Source organism: Simochromis diagramma, unplaced genomic scaffold, assembly GCF_900408965.1.
Source record: "Simochromis diagramma unplaced genomic scaffold, fSimDia1.1 OVJJ01000216.1, whole genome shotgun sequence".
In the NCBI taxonomy this organism is placed as follows: domain Eukaryota; kingdom Metazoa; phylum Chordata; class Actinopteri; order Cichliformes; family Cichlidae; genus Simochromis; species Simochromis diagramma.
Genome location: NW_024386883.1, coordinates 1,950,960 through 1,966,292, shown reverse-complemented (window position 1 = coordinate 1,966,292; position 15,333 = coordinate 1,950,960). Strand labels below are relative to the sequence as shown.

General features: G+C 38.9%; 2 protein-coding genes across 6 annotated transcripts in view; one reads left to right on the top strand and one right to left on the bottom strand.

The window, feature by feature from the left end:
* Positions 1 to 3,154: 3,154 nt before the first annotated feature.
* mepcea (methylphosphate capping enzyme a) lies at positions 3,155 to 13,602 on the bottom strand. Of its 5 annotated transcripts, none has more exons than XM_040032925.1 (6): positions 13,301 to 13,602; positions 12,184 to 12,589; positions 10,614 to 12,153; positions 7,838 to 8,056; positions 7,582 to 7,705; positions 3,155 to 7,471 (listed from the first exon to the last, which is right to left on the bottom strand). In XM_040032925.1, exons 2-6 carry the CDS (start codon positions 12,480 to 12,482, stop codon positions 7,437 to 7,439), a joined length of 2,217 nt encoding a protein of 738 aa, XP_039888859.1. In that variant the 5' UTR covers positions 12,483 to 12,589; positions 13,301 to 13,602; the 3' UTR covers positions 3,155 to 7,436. The 5 variants fall into 5 exon arrangements, with proteins under 5 accessions (XP_039888859.1, XP_039888860.1, XP_039888856.1 ...); XM_040032926.1 differs by having other exon boundaries at positions 10,614 to 12,169; positions 12,200 to 12,589; XM_040032922.1 differs by having other exon boundaries at positions 10,614 to 12,589; positions 13,301 to 13,601.
* The window catches only part of LOC120734241 (serine/threonine-protein kinase PAK 3), a 50,928-nt gene continuing 49,197 nt past the window's right edge, over positions 13,603 to 15,333 (top strand). The window contains exon 1 of the mRNA XM_040032930.1: positions 13,603 to 13,712. The gene's annotated coding sequence lies outside the window, so the exon portion shown is untranslated. The remainder of the gene's footprint in view (positions 13,713 to 15,333) is intronic.

Genomic DNA, 15,333 nt, shown 5'->3' with positions numbered 1-15,333 from the left:
GTAAATCACGTCATTTGTTTATTAATAACAACAAAACAAAAGAGCTGGTCTTATTACACAGGCACCGTAACAGGTCTTTCACTTTCTGGTCAGTCTGCAGAAGTCATTAATAGCTTGAAGTATTTGGGAACATATATTGATGACAAGTTTAACTCTGTGATTAATGTTGACTCAGTTCGCAAGAAAATAATGAAAGAATCACAGTTTCTTTATAGGATGTTAAGAGACTTTGGAGTTGGCCACAAAGTTTTAGAAAGAATTTATGTCAGTTTGATTGAAAGCATCCTTAAAATCAATATTTCAGCCTGACTGTGGCAATTAAGAACAAACTGCTGGAAAACTTACTAGAGATGGCACGATACCACCGATACCGATACCATAAATTTGGATATCTGCCAATACCGATATGAATCCTGATATCCTGACTGATGTGAGTCAGCTGTGTAAAAGTATTTAAGCCCAGGGAAAGGTGAGCTCTGGGCCAGAGTGCCATTTGTGTGGTTGCAGCTAGTGAGCTGCTCTCTTTTTGACTTATTTTTTACTGTATTGACCAACGGTTGAGTCTTGTTTGTTTTCCTTAAATGGTGATAGCGGCTTGTCCGTCTCTTTTAGTTGAGCTACTTTAATAAAACTCTTTAATTTAACCCCTTTGCCTCCTTGACTCCTTTTTCTGACTCGGACACTTTTTGTTACTTCCCCCTCACCGCCTAGACCCCTCAGGGGAACGTAACAGATATAGTGTTTTTTTAACCAATAAAACTGTTTTTTAAATATCTTGCTGCATTTTGTATAAGTTTATACTCAAGTTTTAAAACAACAACAACACTAAAGCTATTCTGTTATACCTGTATGCAAAAAATACACTGTACCCAAAATATTTCATAATTCAGCAATACTGATCAGTCTAATAAACTTAAACCTACACCATCCTCCCTATTCTGGTATTTTAAAGAGTACTTAGCGTAAATATTAAGCAACCTAACTAATAGGGTTCCAACTCCCAGCAACAACAAAAAAAAATAGGGAACCACCCCTCACGCTCCACCTCATGATGCTTAATCGACGTAATCAACCTTAATTTGATGCAGTGTGGAAAAAAAATGCACAGAAATCAATTATTTTTCAAGAAATATTAAATAGATTCAACATCTTTCTTCAACAGAATTGCAGACTGCACAGATGGTGCCTTTACCAAAGGAAAAAGTACTATAGCTTACTAGGGTATATTAGACTTAATAGTTACTATATACAGTAATGGACTTCTATTCATTTTACATCAAATTAAAACTTTGGGTGTAAGATTCAGATAATTATTTAATACTTATTATTTAATTATTTTAAATGAGAATAAGAAAGAAAAGTATGTCTTTGTGCCCCCTTTTCCCTGTTAATGCCCTATCGGCCCCCCTGGCTAAACTTTGCTAGATCCGCCCCTGCACTGTTACCAGCCGTCAGCTGCGTGGAAAAGGATCCTGGTGTAGAAAGTAATATTAAATAAATTCTAACAACAGCTTATCAAGCTTAAATGTGCTGCTGTTGTTTATCCGCTGGTTTCATCTTTCTGGTGCAAAGTGGGCCAAAAACAAACAAGAGAGACGGAGTCATGACAGAAAAGCCGATCAGCTGATCATTAATCAGTTTCATGATTGAAGTAGCAGCAGGAGAGGGAGGAAGAGAGAAGAGGCAGTGGCTCCATATATCGGTTGTTAAGCTTAACGGGAATGATTTACTAACATTCAGAGATGAACTTACACACTTGCTTTACTTCTCTCTGGGATAACTTTGTCGGAGATGAAATGCCGGGTTGGTAGCGAGGCTCCAAATGCTCAACCAGACCACCGACAAGTCTGGCGAGCCACAGCCACTCTATCACGTGATGCATACTGCTCCTACTGCTAAGGTTATGAACAGAGTTACGCCATGTCACAAGTTTTGTGAAGTGATTTCATGATATTTAATGGATCGGATTACATTTTTTATTTCTCTCTGATATCCGATCCAGTAATTTAGGCCAGTATCGGACTGATACCGATATGTAATATCGGATTGGTCCATCTCTAAAACTTACTGGTCGACAACAAATTTAATTGGATAAGCTGTATCATCAGGCTGTTTTGAGGAAAGCCTGGTCTATTGTTGCTGACCCTGAACACCCTCTTGATTCTGACTTTGAATTAATGCCCTCGGGACAACAGCAAGGATTCCTCTAGCTAACAAAAAAAGTGGTCAAAGGTGTTTTTATTCTTGTTGTATCAAAGTTTTATGTGTGGGTATGTATGAATGTGTGTTGACGTGAAGTGATTTGATTGATTTGCTTATGGCTTGGCAGACCAAAGTCAATTTTCAATGAATGTAAATAATAAAGTTATTCTATTCCTAGTTTAACATGTTAACTGAGGCCTGTAGAGTCCTAGATGTAGCTCTTGGATTTTATGCAGTTTTCTCTGAGGATTTACAGTCTGACCTTAGGATGAATTTGCTGGGATTTTCACAGCAAACAACAGCAGTGTGTTAACACACACACACACACACACACACACACACACACACACACACACACACACACACACACACCTTAAAGGTCAAGGCCAGCAAACCAATAACGTGTGTTATTATAGAGGTGCTCACACTTCCTGATGATCAATTAATCAAGTGCATCTGATTAGTAGCTCCTGGGTATGAGTTTCACTCTTCTTTTTTTCCCCCCTTTTCGGTGTTATTGGAAACAGTAAAAGCTTTGGCCGTTTGTGTTTATGACTGTTATTTACTTCTCCAGTTACTCAAATACCATGGTGAATATTAGTTGATTGTTTGGGAATGTATTTGATATCACAGCTATCATGACACTATTATTCTTGTGGTTATATAGCTCCAACGTACTGGTAAATAACTTTTCTAGTGAATCTAATAACTTTGATCTGGTAGAAAGTGCACAACTTCCCTTTAACATGTTACTTTCTTCAATGCCACTAAGCCTTTAGAAAGGCTGTGAAGGCTGTTTCAGTGTAAGAAACCTTATGGGTAGACCACAACCAGTGTGAAAGTTTTGATGTTTAATCAAAGAAATCTTTGTAAAAAAAGTAAACAGATGTGGAAAAAAAAAAAAAACCCTCTCCATATTTAATACCTCATAAGCAAATACTGAACCAACAAATCTGGAACAAAGTTTAATCAGTTAAAATGTTAAACACAGAAACATTCAGATATAGCTTGTTGTTCAGAGGCATGAAATGTAAAACATTCCCTGACAGAGGGGGTTATACTGATCAGTTTTTCCAGAAAACTGATTCTATGAAGGTTAAGGTACATGTAAAACATCAACTGCAAAAAAATGTACTAAACTACTTTCATTACCATGTTTCATATCAGTGCAAATTCAACATTTAGGTGAATTTTAGTGCCATAAAAAAAAATTCATTCCCCTTGAGGTAATACAATGTTGCAGTCAAAAATTATGCTTTGGCTATATATCAACTTTTACCTAGAATCTAACCTAGTGTATTTAGTTTTTGATTACACGCTGTAACTCCTAATAAATTAAAAGCAATAATTTACAGCTGGGTCAGAGATTTTTTAAATTTGTTGCTAATTTAAATTAATGAATTGCTCAAATCTTACAATGCTCAGATACATATGATGTAGACATTAATTAGCACCACAATTTTACTGCAGTTACAGCAAAAGACAGTGTAAGCATAGTGTTTGTTGCATCCACAAGTGGGTTTTGCAGAGGACGATTAATGGATCATCTGTAATAATGCATCTCACAAAACCAAGAACATGTCAAGTCCACACATATGTCACTCATTGGGTTAAATGTGCATTAAAAAAAAAAAAAAGACTTTTAAATTCACAGTTTCACTTGTTTATACTTTTTAAAGATCCCATTACATTTATTATTAAACTATTCTGGTTTTCTTTACTTTAATACAGTGAAGATTTAATAAAGTATTCCAATTAAGAGGATTTTCTTTTGCCCACTAGAACAAAGCAAAAGGCAGTCTTTGTTTACTACTATAACCTGAATAAGAGATCTGAGCACTATAAGTTTTAAGCTAGTAAAACTGAACTTCTCTTATTCCGGATTTTTGGTATGATTTAATGTCATTAACCAACCAGAAGAAGGAATTAATACAAATTGTGCAAAACCTCAAGGGGATTCTGAAATTTTATACAGCACTGTATATGACAACATGTAACTTCATACTTCCAGCAAAGACATGCTCTCACTTGGATACCTGGACGTACAAGTCAGGCATACTGGGTTAAAATCTGTAAGACACCACTGCTAAGACGGTAAGGTGCAATATTAAAACATAGGTGGCAAAGCACAACCTAGGCGTATAACAATTTGTTGTTCTACTAAAATGCTGATTGCCAGAAGGAAAACAGCTGTTGATAATGCATAAAGCAAAATGCCCTTGAAAGTACAGCAGTGGGCCTGAGAGTCCGATTGTCTTAGCACAGGAGAAAGGTGTGATCTGGTGTTCTGTCTGATACGCCAACTGAGCTTGAGGCTAAATTGTGCAGAAATTCACAATGTATTCTGCTTGCTCAATTTATACTTTGACAACTTTTTCTGGAGAATTTGTTGGGAGAAAGAAAAATAGTAAACTTTCTATTATGAAGAACCTTAAACGTCTACAACATGGCAAATGAAGTGAAATGAGAGAGTGCACCGACACAAACGATCTTTTCAAACAATTTATAAAAAAAGAAAAAAGAAATGAAAAAAACAAACAAACAACTTGCCTAACAATAAATGTGCCTGCCAGGGCAGAACAATGCAAAATAAAAATTTGAACTTTGCAACGTACATACTTTTTGTAGATACAAAGCTACCGGTCTTTTTTTTCCCCCCCAGACAAAAGACCAAAAAAAAAAAAAAAAAAAAAAAAAAAAAGAGAACTGTGACTCACTTGTAAATTGGCAGCAAACATTATAAAAGAACAAAAGAAAACCATAAAACACTGTATAAACGACTCAGGCCATTATGAACAAAATCTGCAAACTTATTTACATTGATCACTTAAAACAGAAACATATCGTCCATCATCGCCTGCCCTATCGCACCCGTAACGGAACCAGCCACATGAAAGGAAGATTTTCTGTGCCAGCCTCTTCCAACGAAAGGTTGCAGATGGGTGGTGCTCAGTGGAAACCAATTAAAAAAAGCAAACACAAGGAATACCTGTACCTCCAGTGTTTCTCACACCTAGTTATTACTTGGGCAGGTCAATGAAGTATATTTGAGGACTCTTTTTAGCAATTATTTTTTTTCCCCACTCAAGAGATCACCAGCTTTTAATACTCAGATTACAAATTAATCGTCAACAGTCTAATTTTAAAAGCCAAGTTACAAGTAAACTAGCTAGCCACTGCCTTCTTGTATTTCCCTTCCACCTGACTTGATAGCCAAGTCTCTGTTTTAATGTCCTTTCATATCATTCAGCTGCTTGATCCTCTCAGGCTCCATCAACACTGTCTACGTGGGGATGAGGAAAGTAGTCACTGTTCTCCAGATATCCACTGCAAGCTAGCAAGGACCAGTGGCGGTCAAAGGCTCATTTATAAGACAATGAATTCACTGGAGATGGTCTGCTATTTATTTGTCCGGAGATGCTTGGTCAGTTAAAATATTTACTGAGAAGCACATTGACAAAATGTGTGTAGCTTCTTTTGAACACTGCCACCCGACACCCATCCCCAACACCATCACAAACAGAACCCAGATCTCTGGGAAACACTGAACAGGCCCTATTGGTCAAAGATTAAAAGCAGTGAGGGTGTGATCTGCCCCAACAGAATGACAGGAAAAAAATAAAATAAAATAAATAAAATACAGAAAAAAATGGAAGTTTGTCAAAACAAAAAGCATAGTCATACTGAAATTTGATTAAAAAACAAAAAAAACACACACAACAAAATAAAAACAATATTAAAGCAACAATTCATTTTCCAGTATTTTTTTGTTTATGCTTACATGTATAGAATAACTAGAAATCAACACGGGGCTCAAGGGACTACTGGATGAGCATGAGAACAGACCCACAAAATAGAATGTCTCTGATTTATACAGGACTGATGACACCACAGGGCCTCAAATCGCCTTTGCCTCAATTTTACGCTCAGTTGTATCAGTCAGCACCTCATGAAGGACACTGGAGACAGCAGATAAGGTATGGCTATGGCTTAACTGTTTAAGAAAAAAATATAAGAAAAAAAGATGGCTGCCTGCTACAGATCTACTTAAAATAGTCCTTGTGGGCTGAATAATAACATGGATGTCACACCATCTCAGTTCAAATTTAACTGGATGCTATTTTGGCCATTTAGCAAACCTTTCCCCACTGTGCCGCATTATATTTCTATTTATTCAGACACCCCACTTTCCACTTGTTAAGGTCTTTGTGTGATGTAGGTGCTTTTTCTGACGTCGTATTCAAAATATGAAGAAATTTTGATCACTATTTAACATGTATGAAAGCTAATTCAGCAAAATTTAGCTAATTAAATTTAAAAAAAAAAAAAAAAAAAAAAGGCAAAGAACAAGGTGCGCATTAGGTTTGGAAGATGGGACAAACACATGGGCCATTAGTGTTAAACTGTCTCAGTGACTGACCGTGTGTAACTGTTTTAATCATCACAAACAAATGTGCGCCTATATGGTTGCCGCAAGAGCATTCAACGGTTTAAACATATATTTAACAGGTAAGGCAGGATTTCTAAGTCTTCAGTAGTTACAGTGGGGGGGCTACATTCACAAGTATTGTGCGCAGTGTCTTGCACAGCATAAAACACTTTACTTTTCAAAAGATTTAATATCATCTCTTCAATGGCATTGTATGCATTATAGTGCAGCTTTGCTTACGCAACATACAGTTGATGAATATAACATCTATCACCTGTTAAAAATGGTGATTGCGACCAATTGGATAAGACTTCCCATCGTCCAATCCTAATATGTAAAAGATATAGAAATATGGTGGCACAGAATAACTTCCTGAAAGTAAAGATATGGCCCAAGATATTCCAACCCAAGTTATGGCCATGGATCAAACTGGGGGCATCAATACCACTAGATGGACCACCATGGAAATCTGAGCAGATGAACACCTCTTCCACACTCAGGCCAAACTAGGAGTTTTGTTCCAGGTTACACATGGAGTCCTATCCGAGTTTACTCCACACTTTTAATAATTTCTAGTCACAGAGGACTTTAACATCTTTCTCTTTGACAGTCTGTATCCTTAAAAAAAAATGTCATTCCACTTTTGGTCCCATTTTCCTTTCTGTTATTCATCTTCAGCATCAAACGCCGGAGTAACGGTTTCAAGGTTTCAGATTGTTCCTTGTAGTCCAGTGTAGATGGCTGGCTTGAATGTATGATGGTGGTTTAGGCTACTCACATTCAATGATGTTCAAGGCAGGCGCAGTCATTTGTGAAATACATAGATTGGCCTCTGAAAACCTGTCAGGATGATAGATAAATAAATAAATAAAGATGAACATGGCAGCAAACTACAATGCTGGATACAATCTGGAGAATATATCTGCTTTGACAAATCATTGTGTAGTTACCTCTTACTGAACACTTGGGGGGCCCAATGTATTCAAAACTGGTGAAGCCCACTTCAGTTGTAAGATATGACGAAAACAGGTCAGGTTTGAGACGGATGCTGTGATAATTCCTGCTAATATTATCCTGTCAGGCAAGGGGAAAAAAGGGAACATTTATTATATTTCAGCCAATCAACCAGGTTTTTCAAATGACCGATTTATATTCAGACAGTCTTCCAGCAATACAAACGTCAACCATGTCATCTCAGGTTCTTACAGTTAGCTTCTTTCTCCTCACGTAGGACTCCCAGGGCTGTGGCTCCAGGATGAAAAGGCCCCCATGACGGAGATGTCTGTAGACCCTCTTAAAGAGCCGCTTGAGGCCACTGTCTCCCCAGTTCAGGTGGACCCATTTAGTGACGCTCAAACACAGAATCACATCATATTCTGGTCGCTGTGTCAAAAGAAGATTATCGCTCTCCAGTACATAATTAGCCTAAAGGAGAGAAGAGATGAGGTGAGAAAAATAGGCCCTTCTTGTGCAATTCAATTTCATGGATCCAATACAGACTTCTTTTGAAGCTGGTCACTGCTGAGAAATTGGAAACTGAATAACCTCCCTAACTAGAATCTCAATCTCACATTTCTACCTGTTGAGTTTTGGTCAAAAATCAAAAACTGTATATAAAAGATGGAAACAGCCGTCATGACATCATTCATTTATAAAGTCCTGATCTGGGGGCTCGAACATGGCTATTTGGTCAGTGCTATCTTTGATATTTTACTTATTTATTTATTTTAGATCAGTAGCCCTGAAAAAGCAGTAGATCTGACTGAGGAAATGGGGAACAGCATTATGGGAATAGTCACTATTTTGAACACTGATAATATATATATATATGTATTTTCCTGTGACCCTTTGTGGGTCACAGAAAAGCCAAAATCTACAGTGTTTAGTACACTGTTAATGCCATAAAATAAACCTACTGCCCACATTTGAGAACATTCTTAAAAAAAAAAAAAAAAAAAAAAATTCTCTCAAAGATGAAGCCTAGTTTTTAATATTTAAATATTCTGATTAGTAACTAAGAAAAATTCATCAAAATCTCAGAAGGGTACTGCCCTAAAATATATTTCCATTCATTTTACCAGTGTCTGGTATAAAGCAATGCACCTCCACTGGCAGAAAGTAGTAGTAGTGCTAATCTTCTACCAGCATTAAAAGATAAAAGTAGAAGAACACATTAATAACCTGACATCCTGATAAAACTGATAAAATCTTTTTACATTGTCAGCCACATGCACCCCACTTTGATTTTAAGTGGGCTGGACTAGTAACACTCCCTCCTACTGGTAATGTAAAGACATTTAAAATCCCAGCAATATCTTAATATAAGAAAGAGAAACACACTTTTAACAACACATCTCAGTTTTTCTACACAATAAGAAGAAACATTGCTGTAGTAAATTAAAGAAATCTGTTAGCATGAATAAATAAATGTAAAATTACAGAAAAAAAAAAAAAAAAGTTCTGATAGCTCACTGCTCAGACTGTCCTGCAATTACAACACCTTTTCTGTCTTTTTTATTTTTTTTAATTGTTAATCTACAACTTCATTATTTTGGTGTGCTATCAATATCCAATTCCACTATCACAGAAGAGGCAGTTATCAATTTCCTTTGGAAACTATGTATTTTTTCCCCTTTTCCATTCAACAAATACATATAAAAGGACTGCAGAGTGCAAAAGCAAGTATGGCTTAAACACAGTTGATTTCAGACACTTTAATGGAACCTATAATATTTATTATATCACAATATTAAATTGCTCTTTGCCGTTTTTACCTATTAGTTCAAAATCACCAGTTACCTAAAACTCAGGGAGCCTATAGTTTGACTGACACACACACACACACACACACACACACTAAAGTAATAATGCAAGATTAACATATAACAAAAAATATATAAAATGTTTTTTCTTGATTTTCACTACTTTTAACACTGTAGAGACATACTGAGGTCATCAGATATATGAAGCAAAATATATGGAATTATGTAGCAAAGAAAAGAAAAAAAAGATAAATTCCTCAAATTCCTCAAAGTAGCCTCCCTTTGCTTTGTTGACAGCACTGCAAACCTTTGGCCTTCTCTCAGTGAGCTTCATGATGTAGTCACGTGAAATGGTTTTCACTTCACAGGTGTGCCTTGTCAGGATTACTTGTGGAATTTCGTTCCTTCTTAATGGGGTTGGGACCATCATTGGGGTTGTGCACTAGCTTCATGAAGCTCATCGAGGGAATTCCAAGAGTGTGCAAAGCAGTAATCAAAGCAAAGTGTGGCTATTTTGAAGAATCTAAAACATAAAACATGTTTTGAGTTATTTCACATTATTTGTTTACAACATAATTCCATACAAGTTAATTTATAGTTTTGATGGCTTCAGTTAGAATCCGCAAAGTAAAGAGTCATGAAAATAAAGCAAAATCATTAAATGAGAAGGTGTGTCCAAACTTTTAACTCGTAGTGTACATTGTTTTTTTTTTTTTTTTTTTAAATTTATTTCCTCCTAGTTAGTTCATTTACTCTGTTTTTTGGGAAGCATTTTACAACGCTGGTTTTGATTGGTTTTACAACCAATTACTGTATGGATTCATCATAATACCTTTTAATATTTAGCCACAGCTCAACTAATGTGACAATGATTAAATGCAAAGGTCAGTTGTTGTTGTTGTTGTTTTTTTTTTTAGATATAATACTATATAACTGTTTTATAGTGGGGAAGAAAAACAAAAATTCACAGTGAGAGGAAGTGTGCACAACTTGCATCAAGTTCTCTTGAGAGGCTGGTCAGTTCTCATAATGCACACACCTTTTTGTGCATTTTTACACATTTTATTCAGTTACCCTAACATTACGTTATAAAGCAGGACACACACAGTGTCTATTTTTTTTTTAAAAATTTGCCACCTAGGTTCAAAATATGCAGCAACACAGAAATCTGAGCCATATTCCCAAAAGGGAAAAAATAAATAAAAAAAATCCTCTCTTACCTTGATGAAGGACACATTTGAAGGGAACTCCCCAGGCTGCACCGTGGATGTTTGTGTTAGCGGGGGTGCAGCAATGGGACCCCTGGAGATCCGTAGGGATACAGGAAAAGAGCAGCTCTCAGAGTGATCAGCGGGGGGTGAATCACAGTCTTCTTGCTCCATTTCCTCTGTTTTGCTGCCCTGCCTCTGGGTCTCCATCTCATCCGTGTGACACGACTCATTGTCATTTCTATCATCTGCAGGGCCACTTTCTGCTTTCACTGGTTTCCCATTTTCGTCCCTGCTCTCGGCTTCGTTGTGCTCTTTTTCTGTGCCCGTGTGACTCGCGTTTCCATTTGTCTCCTCCTGTTTACTAGTCTTTTTGCCCTGCATTGCTCGCCTGGCCTCTTGGGTCTGCAGCTCAGACAGATAATGTCTTATGTTTTTACGAGCTGCATGTATCAGACCACTGTCAATGTCAAGGCCCAATATGCGGGCGGGTCTTAGCATTTTGGCGATATAGAGTGTTACATGGCCTGAGTTGCACCCCAAATCCAGTACTTCTTTACCTCTAAACCACTCGGGACGAAGCAGACGTAAACGAGGGTCTTCACTGCAGCCCGGGTTGCGGTATCCATAATACTTGTTGTAATTCCCATACTGGAACTTCTTCTGCTGTTCCTTTGTATGAGAGTGGGGCTGCTGGTGCTGGCGTATTCCAGGGCCTATTTTGGAACCAGATTTTGGCGTGTGAAAGGAATTTCTTGCTCCCCCTGCACCAAAATGCCTGTCTCCAGGTCCCGACTTGCCAATCGGAGTAGAATGGGTGACAGGGGGCTCCATTTTGCCCGAGTTGCGCCTTCGCTTGCGTCTACTTGTGTGCTGGTACGGTGCCCCTGAAGTGGAATCCTCCATGGATGCAGGTGGCATTTCCTCCTTGCAGCTTGCTGAGCTGCAATCTGTGTGCTCGTGGGACTCTGCCATGACACTAGAAACACTACCGGATTCGTTGTTGGATTCTAGTGCAGAACATGAGGCTAAGGTACCTTGAAGAGGTACAGAAGGACCTGTTTTAACTTCACTTTTTCCTGATTCTGAGAGGTTCATTTGTGTGGCTGAAATCCCAATACCGCCACCACTCCCACCTCCACCACTCCCACCTCCACCACCTCCTCCTCCTCCCCCATGGTGCCTGTTGCGGTGTCTCTTCCTTCCTCCACTCTTGAAGGGAGAAGCCAAAAAGCTGCTGTCAGCTATCCCACTGTTCAGGTTCAGTGGATCTGTGATGTCCCTGGGGATGAGTATCTCCACAGGGTCTCGACTTTTTGCTGGCAGCGGAGAGGATTTGGGAGTCTCTGCATTCAGCGCCTTGTTGACCTCCTCATCCAGCAGGCTGTTGAGATTCAGTGGGTCAAAAATGTTCCCACCCAAGAGGAAGTTGGTGGGCAGGACAGAATCGCTCTCAGAGTTGGCCCTTCGTCTCCGTTTGCCAGATGAAGGATGCTTGAAACTAGAATTTGCAGTGTAGCGCCGCTTTGTTAGCTTCGTTTGTTGTTGCTGCTGTTGTTGTTGTTGTTGTTGTTGTTGTTGTTGTTGTTGTTGTTGTTTGGAATGATGAAAGCTATTTCTGCGATTGATGCTATTCTCGTTCCCTCTGGCTCTCTGTCCAGCATTGTCTGCGAGGTTGAGCGCATCAGTTGTGCTGGTGTGTTTTGGCGAGGCAGCAGTGCCCAGAAGAGGGCAAGCAGCTGCAAAGTCAGGGGTAGCTGCAGTTCCCTCCATCATCACAGACACACCACCGTAACCTCCAGGACAATCCGTGAGCTGCAGAGATGACGTCGAGCTGGGCTGTGGACTGCCCATTTTTGCAGTATCCTCATCAACAGACATCTCTTTTGATTTTCAGAGCTGATGAAGACATAGAAAGTTTTTTGTTGTTGTTTTTTTGTTTTTGTTGTTTTTTTTTGGGGGGGGGGGGGGGGAGTAATTTTCTGAGCCTGAGAAACGAAAGAAACAAAGAAGTTTCAGGAAGGAAAACTCATGTCATAAACTTAACATTCTTTTAGATATGGTGAACAAAATTGCTTTAAACATGATGCCTCCTTATTGTTGTGATTACACACACACACACACACACACACACACACACCTGTTAAGTAAAGTAACATAAGTTGGCTAATATTACAACAAAAATATGCTCAAGGCATCCTGGGATGTCCAGGCACTTGCACATCCAAGGGCCCCTGTATCTGTATTTATACCTATGTGGTGGGAGTTTAAAAAAAAAAAAAACCCTTTACATTCCACTGTGATTTCCTAATAACGATACACAAAATTCATCTTTTTAGATACAGAGACTCTCTTGGCTCACACCCTTATCACATCTGTATTGTGGTATCTGAAGCGTGTCTACACAGGGGTTGCTGACCTGAAAAGTTTAGGAGTCCCCGTCTGGCACTGTTACCCAGTTAGCAAGCTAGCTCTTAGCTTCTCTATCGCGGGCCAAGAAGATTGAAACGTCGAGTAAACGTTACGGTCTACTCCGGCCAGAAAGCGCTACCAGACAAGCACCAAAGTACCCACCTCGATATGCTGCTGCCCGAACCCCACTAAAATCGTGAGTCACACTCACGAAAGTGATACCATTTAACAGATGGCCACGCGTAGTCAACAGGGTAGCAACCACCATCAAAATATAACAGTCTCACCTCGCAGCTCGCGACTCTCCCCGCCTCCGGCCGGACTGTCACTACCCCGCACTCTCTCCGCTTGAGCTAACGTTAGCGCAGCTAGCACAAGTGTCCCTACAGCGACACAACAGTGCTAAGCTACGCAAACAAACGAGCAGGCACGGCACGGGTATCCTGCACTGGCCTGTAGGCAGCAAAGGCTCCGGTGGCCACGAAACTGTCTCATCGACTTCTTCAGTCAACTCCTAGTGGGCCAGTGTGAGGCAGGTTGGTGAATAAATTATTCCATTCGCTGACAGAGGCGGCATGGCGGCGCATCCGGGCTCCGAGCTGTAGCCCAAGATGACTGGGGCGGAGATCTCTGACTAGTGGCTGCGAGGCGGTGAGGAGAACTCCCCTCTACGATATTATAATGAGCCTCCTACTGCAGGTAACATTAGAGCTGATGATAGTTTTGTTATTGATTGATTAGCAGCTTAAATTTTATTCATTTATTAGATAGTATATAAAAGGGAACAACTTAACAAAACAGGAGGGCTGAGGGACACTCAAAAGTGAACATAGAGCTTTCCCGCCTTGGTTTACTACCCTGACTATCAATTCAGCTAGTTGAGATTAGTTTCTTTGTTGCTACTCGATTATTCGACTAATTTGTATAGTCCTAAAGTCAGACTTTAATGCATACACCCTTACAGCCCTAGTAGACTAATATTAAAGTAGGCCTTAATGGTAGCCTGAGTACTGCATAGCCTGCACATTAGGTTTTTATAAAGTTTTGTAAAGCAGCAACCTCACAGTTTCCTTTTGTATGTCCTTTCCTAACTGATGTGCTCAATGCACTTTTGCAAATGCACGTTTCTAATTATGCATGTCAGGGGTATCACACATGAGGACTGTGGGCCAGAATCAATCGGCAAAAGCAGCCCACTGGATGGAAAATGTGAAGGAGGACGTAAACTGTTTATATTTAACTGAATTTTAACAACTTCTACAGCGTCTCCTTCCCACATGGTCATTTATACTACAACAAAGTAAATAATACACAAACAATTAAAAAAAACAAGGTTCCAGTTTTTCACTATCTACTGTAGAAATGTATGCTTTTTTTTATAGTGGGTTAATAGTATAAATAAAAGACATCCAAAACATTGACAAAAATGTTTTTGTTTCAACATTTTAGTTTGTGCAATGTTTCTCTAATTTTACGCACTTATTTCTTGCAATTTAAGCCTTAATCAGAAAAACTGCAATGTATTCTTGAAACTGCCCTTTTTTCCCCCTAGTATTAAAATATTTCAAACATTAAGTATGTAGTGGAACTTTTTATACAGTGACAGAAAGGGGAGTTTCACTGGTTCAGCTCATTTGAGATCAAAGTGTGCTCTACTTAGCACTAATATTCAAGAAGCAGTAGCCAAACAATCCCTGTAGTTATAATCCCTAAACATCACACGCACACATTTGTACCCTTTTTAGTACAGAGTAGCCTATGTAACATGAAGGTATATAGTGTGATGAGAGCTCACACTATATATGCAGGCATAATCACACCCTTTGTAGGCACATGCATACCTTCATAGGGTATGAACTTATTTTTGCTTTTAGTTTTGAAACTGGATGTCTCTGTCCCACTATAGCCTTTGCTTAACTGTCTGCATGATGTTAAAGACTGGTTAACACAGAAATTTCTCACACTAAATGAAAATACGACTGAAGTTATGGTATTTGGAACTCATGCCCCTTTGAACAAGTTAACTGATACCCTCGGTCCTCTTGCTTCTCATCTTTCTCACACTGTAAGGAATCTCGGAGTGTTATTAGATAGCTCTTTTAAATTAAAGAAGCAAGTGTCCACAGTTGTGAAAACAAGTTTTTATCAGTTATGTGAAATTGCCAAAGCTAAGCTTTATCTTCCTCCAAGAGACCTAGAAACACTTATTCATGCCTTCATCACCTCTAGACTGGACTACTGCAATTCTCTCTATTTGGGTCTTCAACACTCATCTCTCCATCGCTTGCAGTTCGTCCAAAATGCTGCTGTGAGTCTTTTA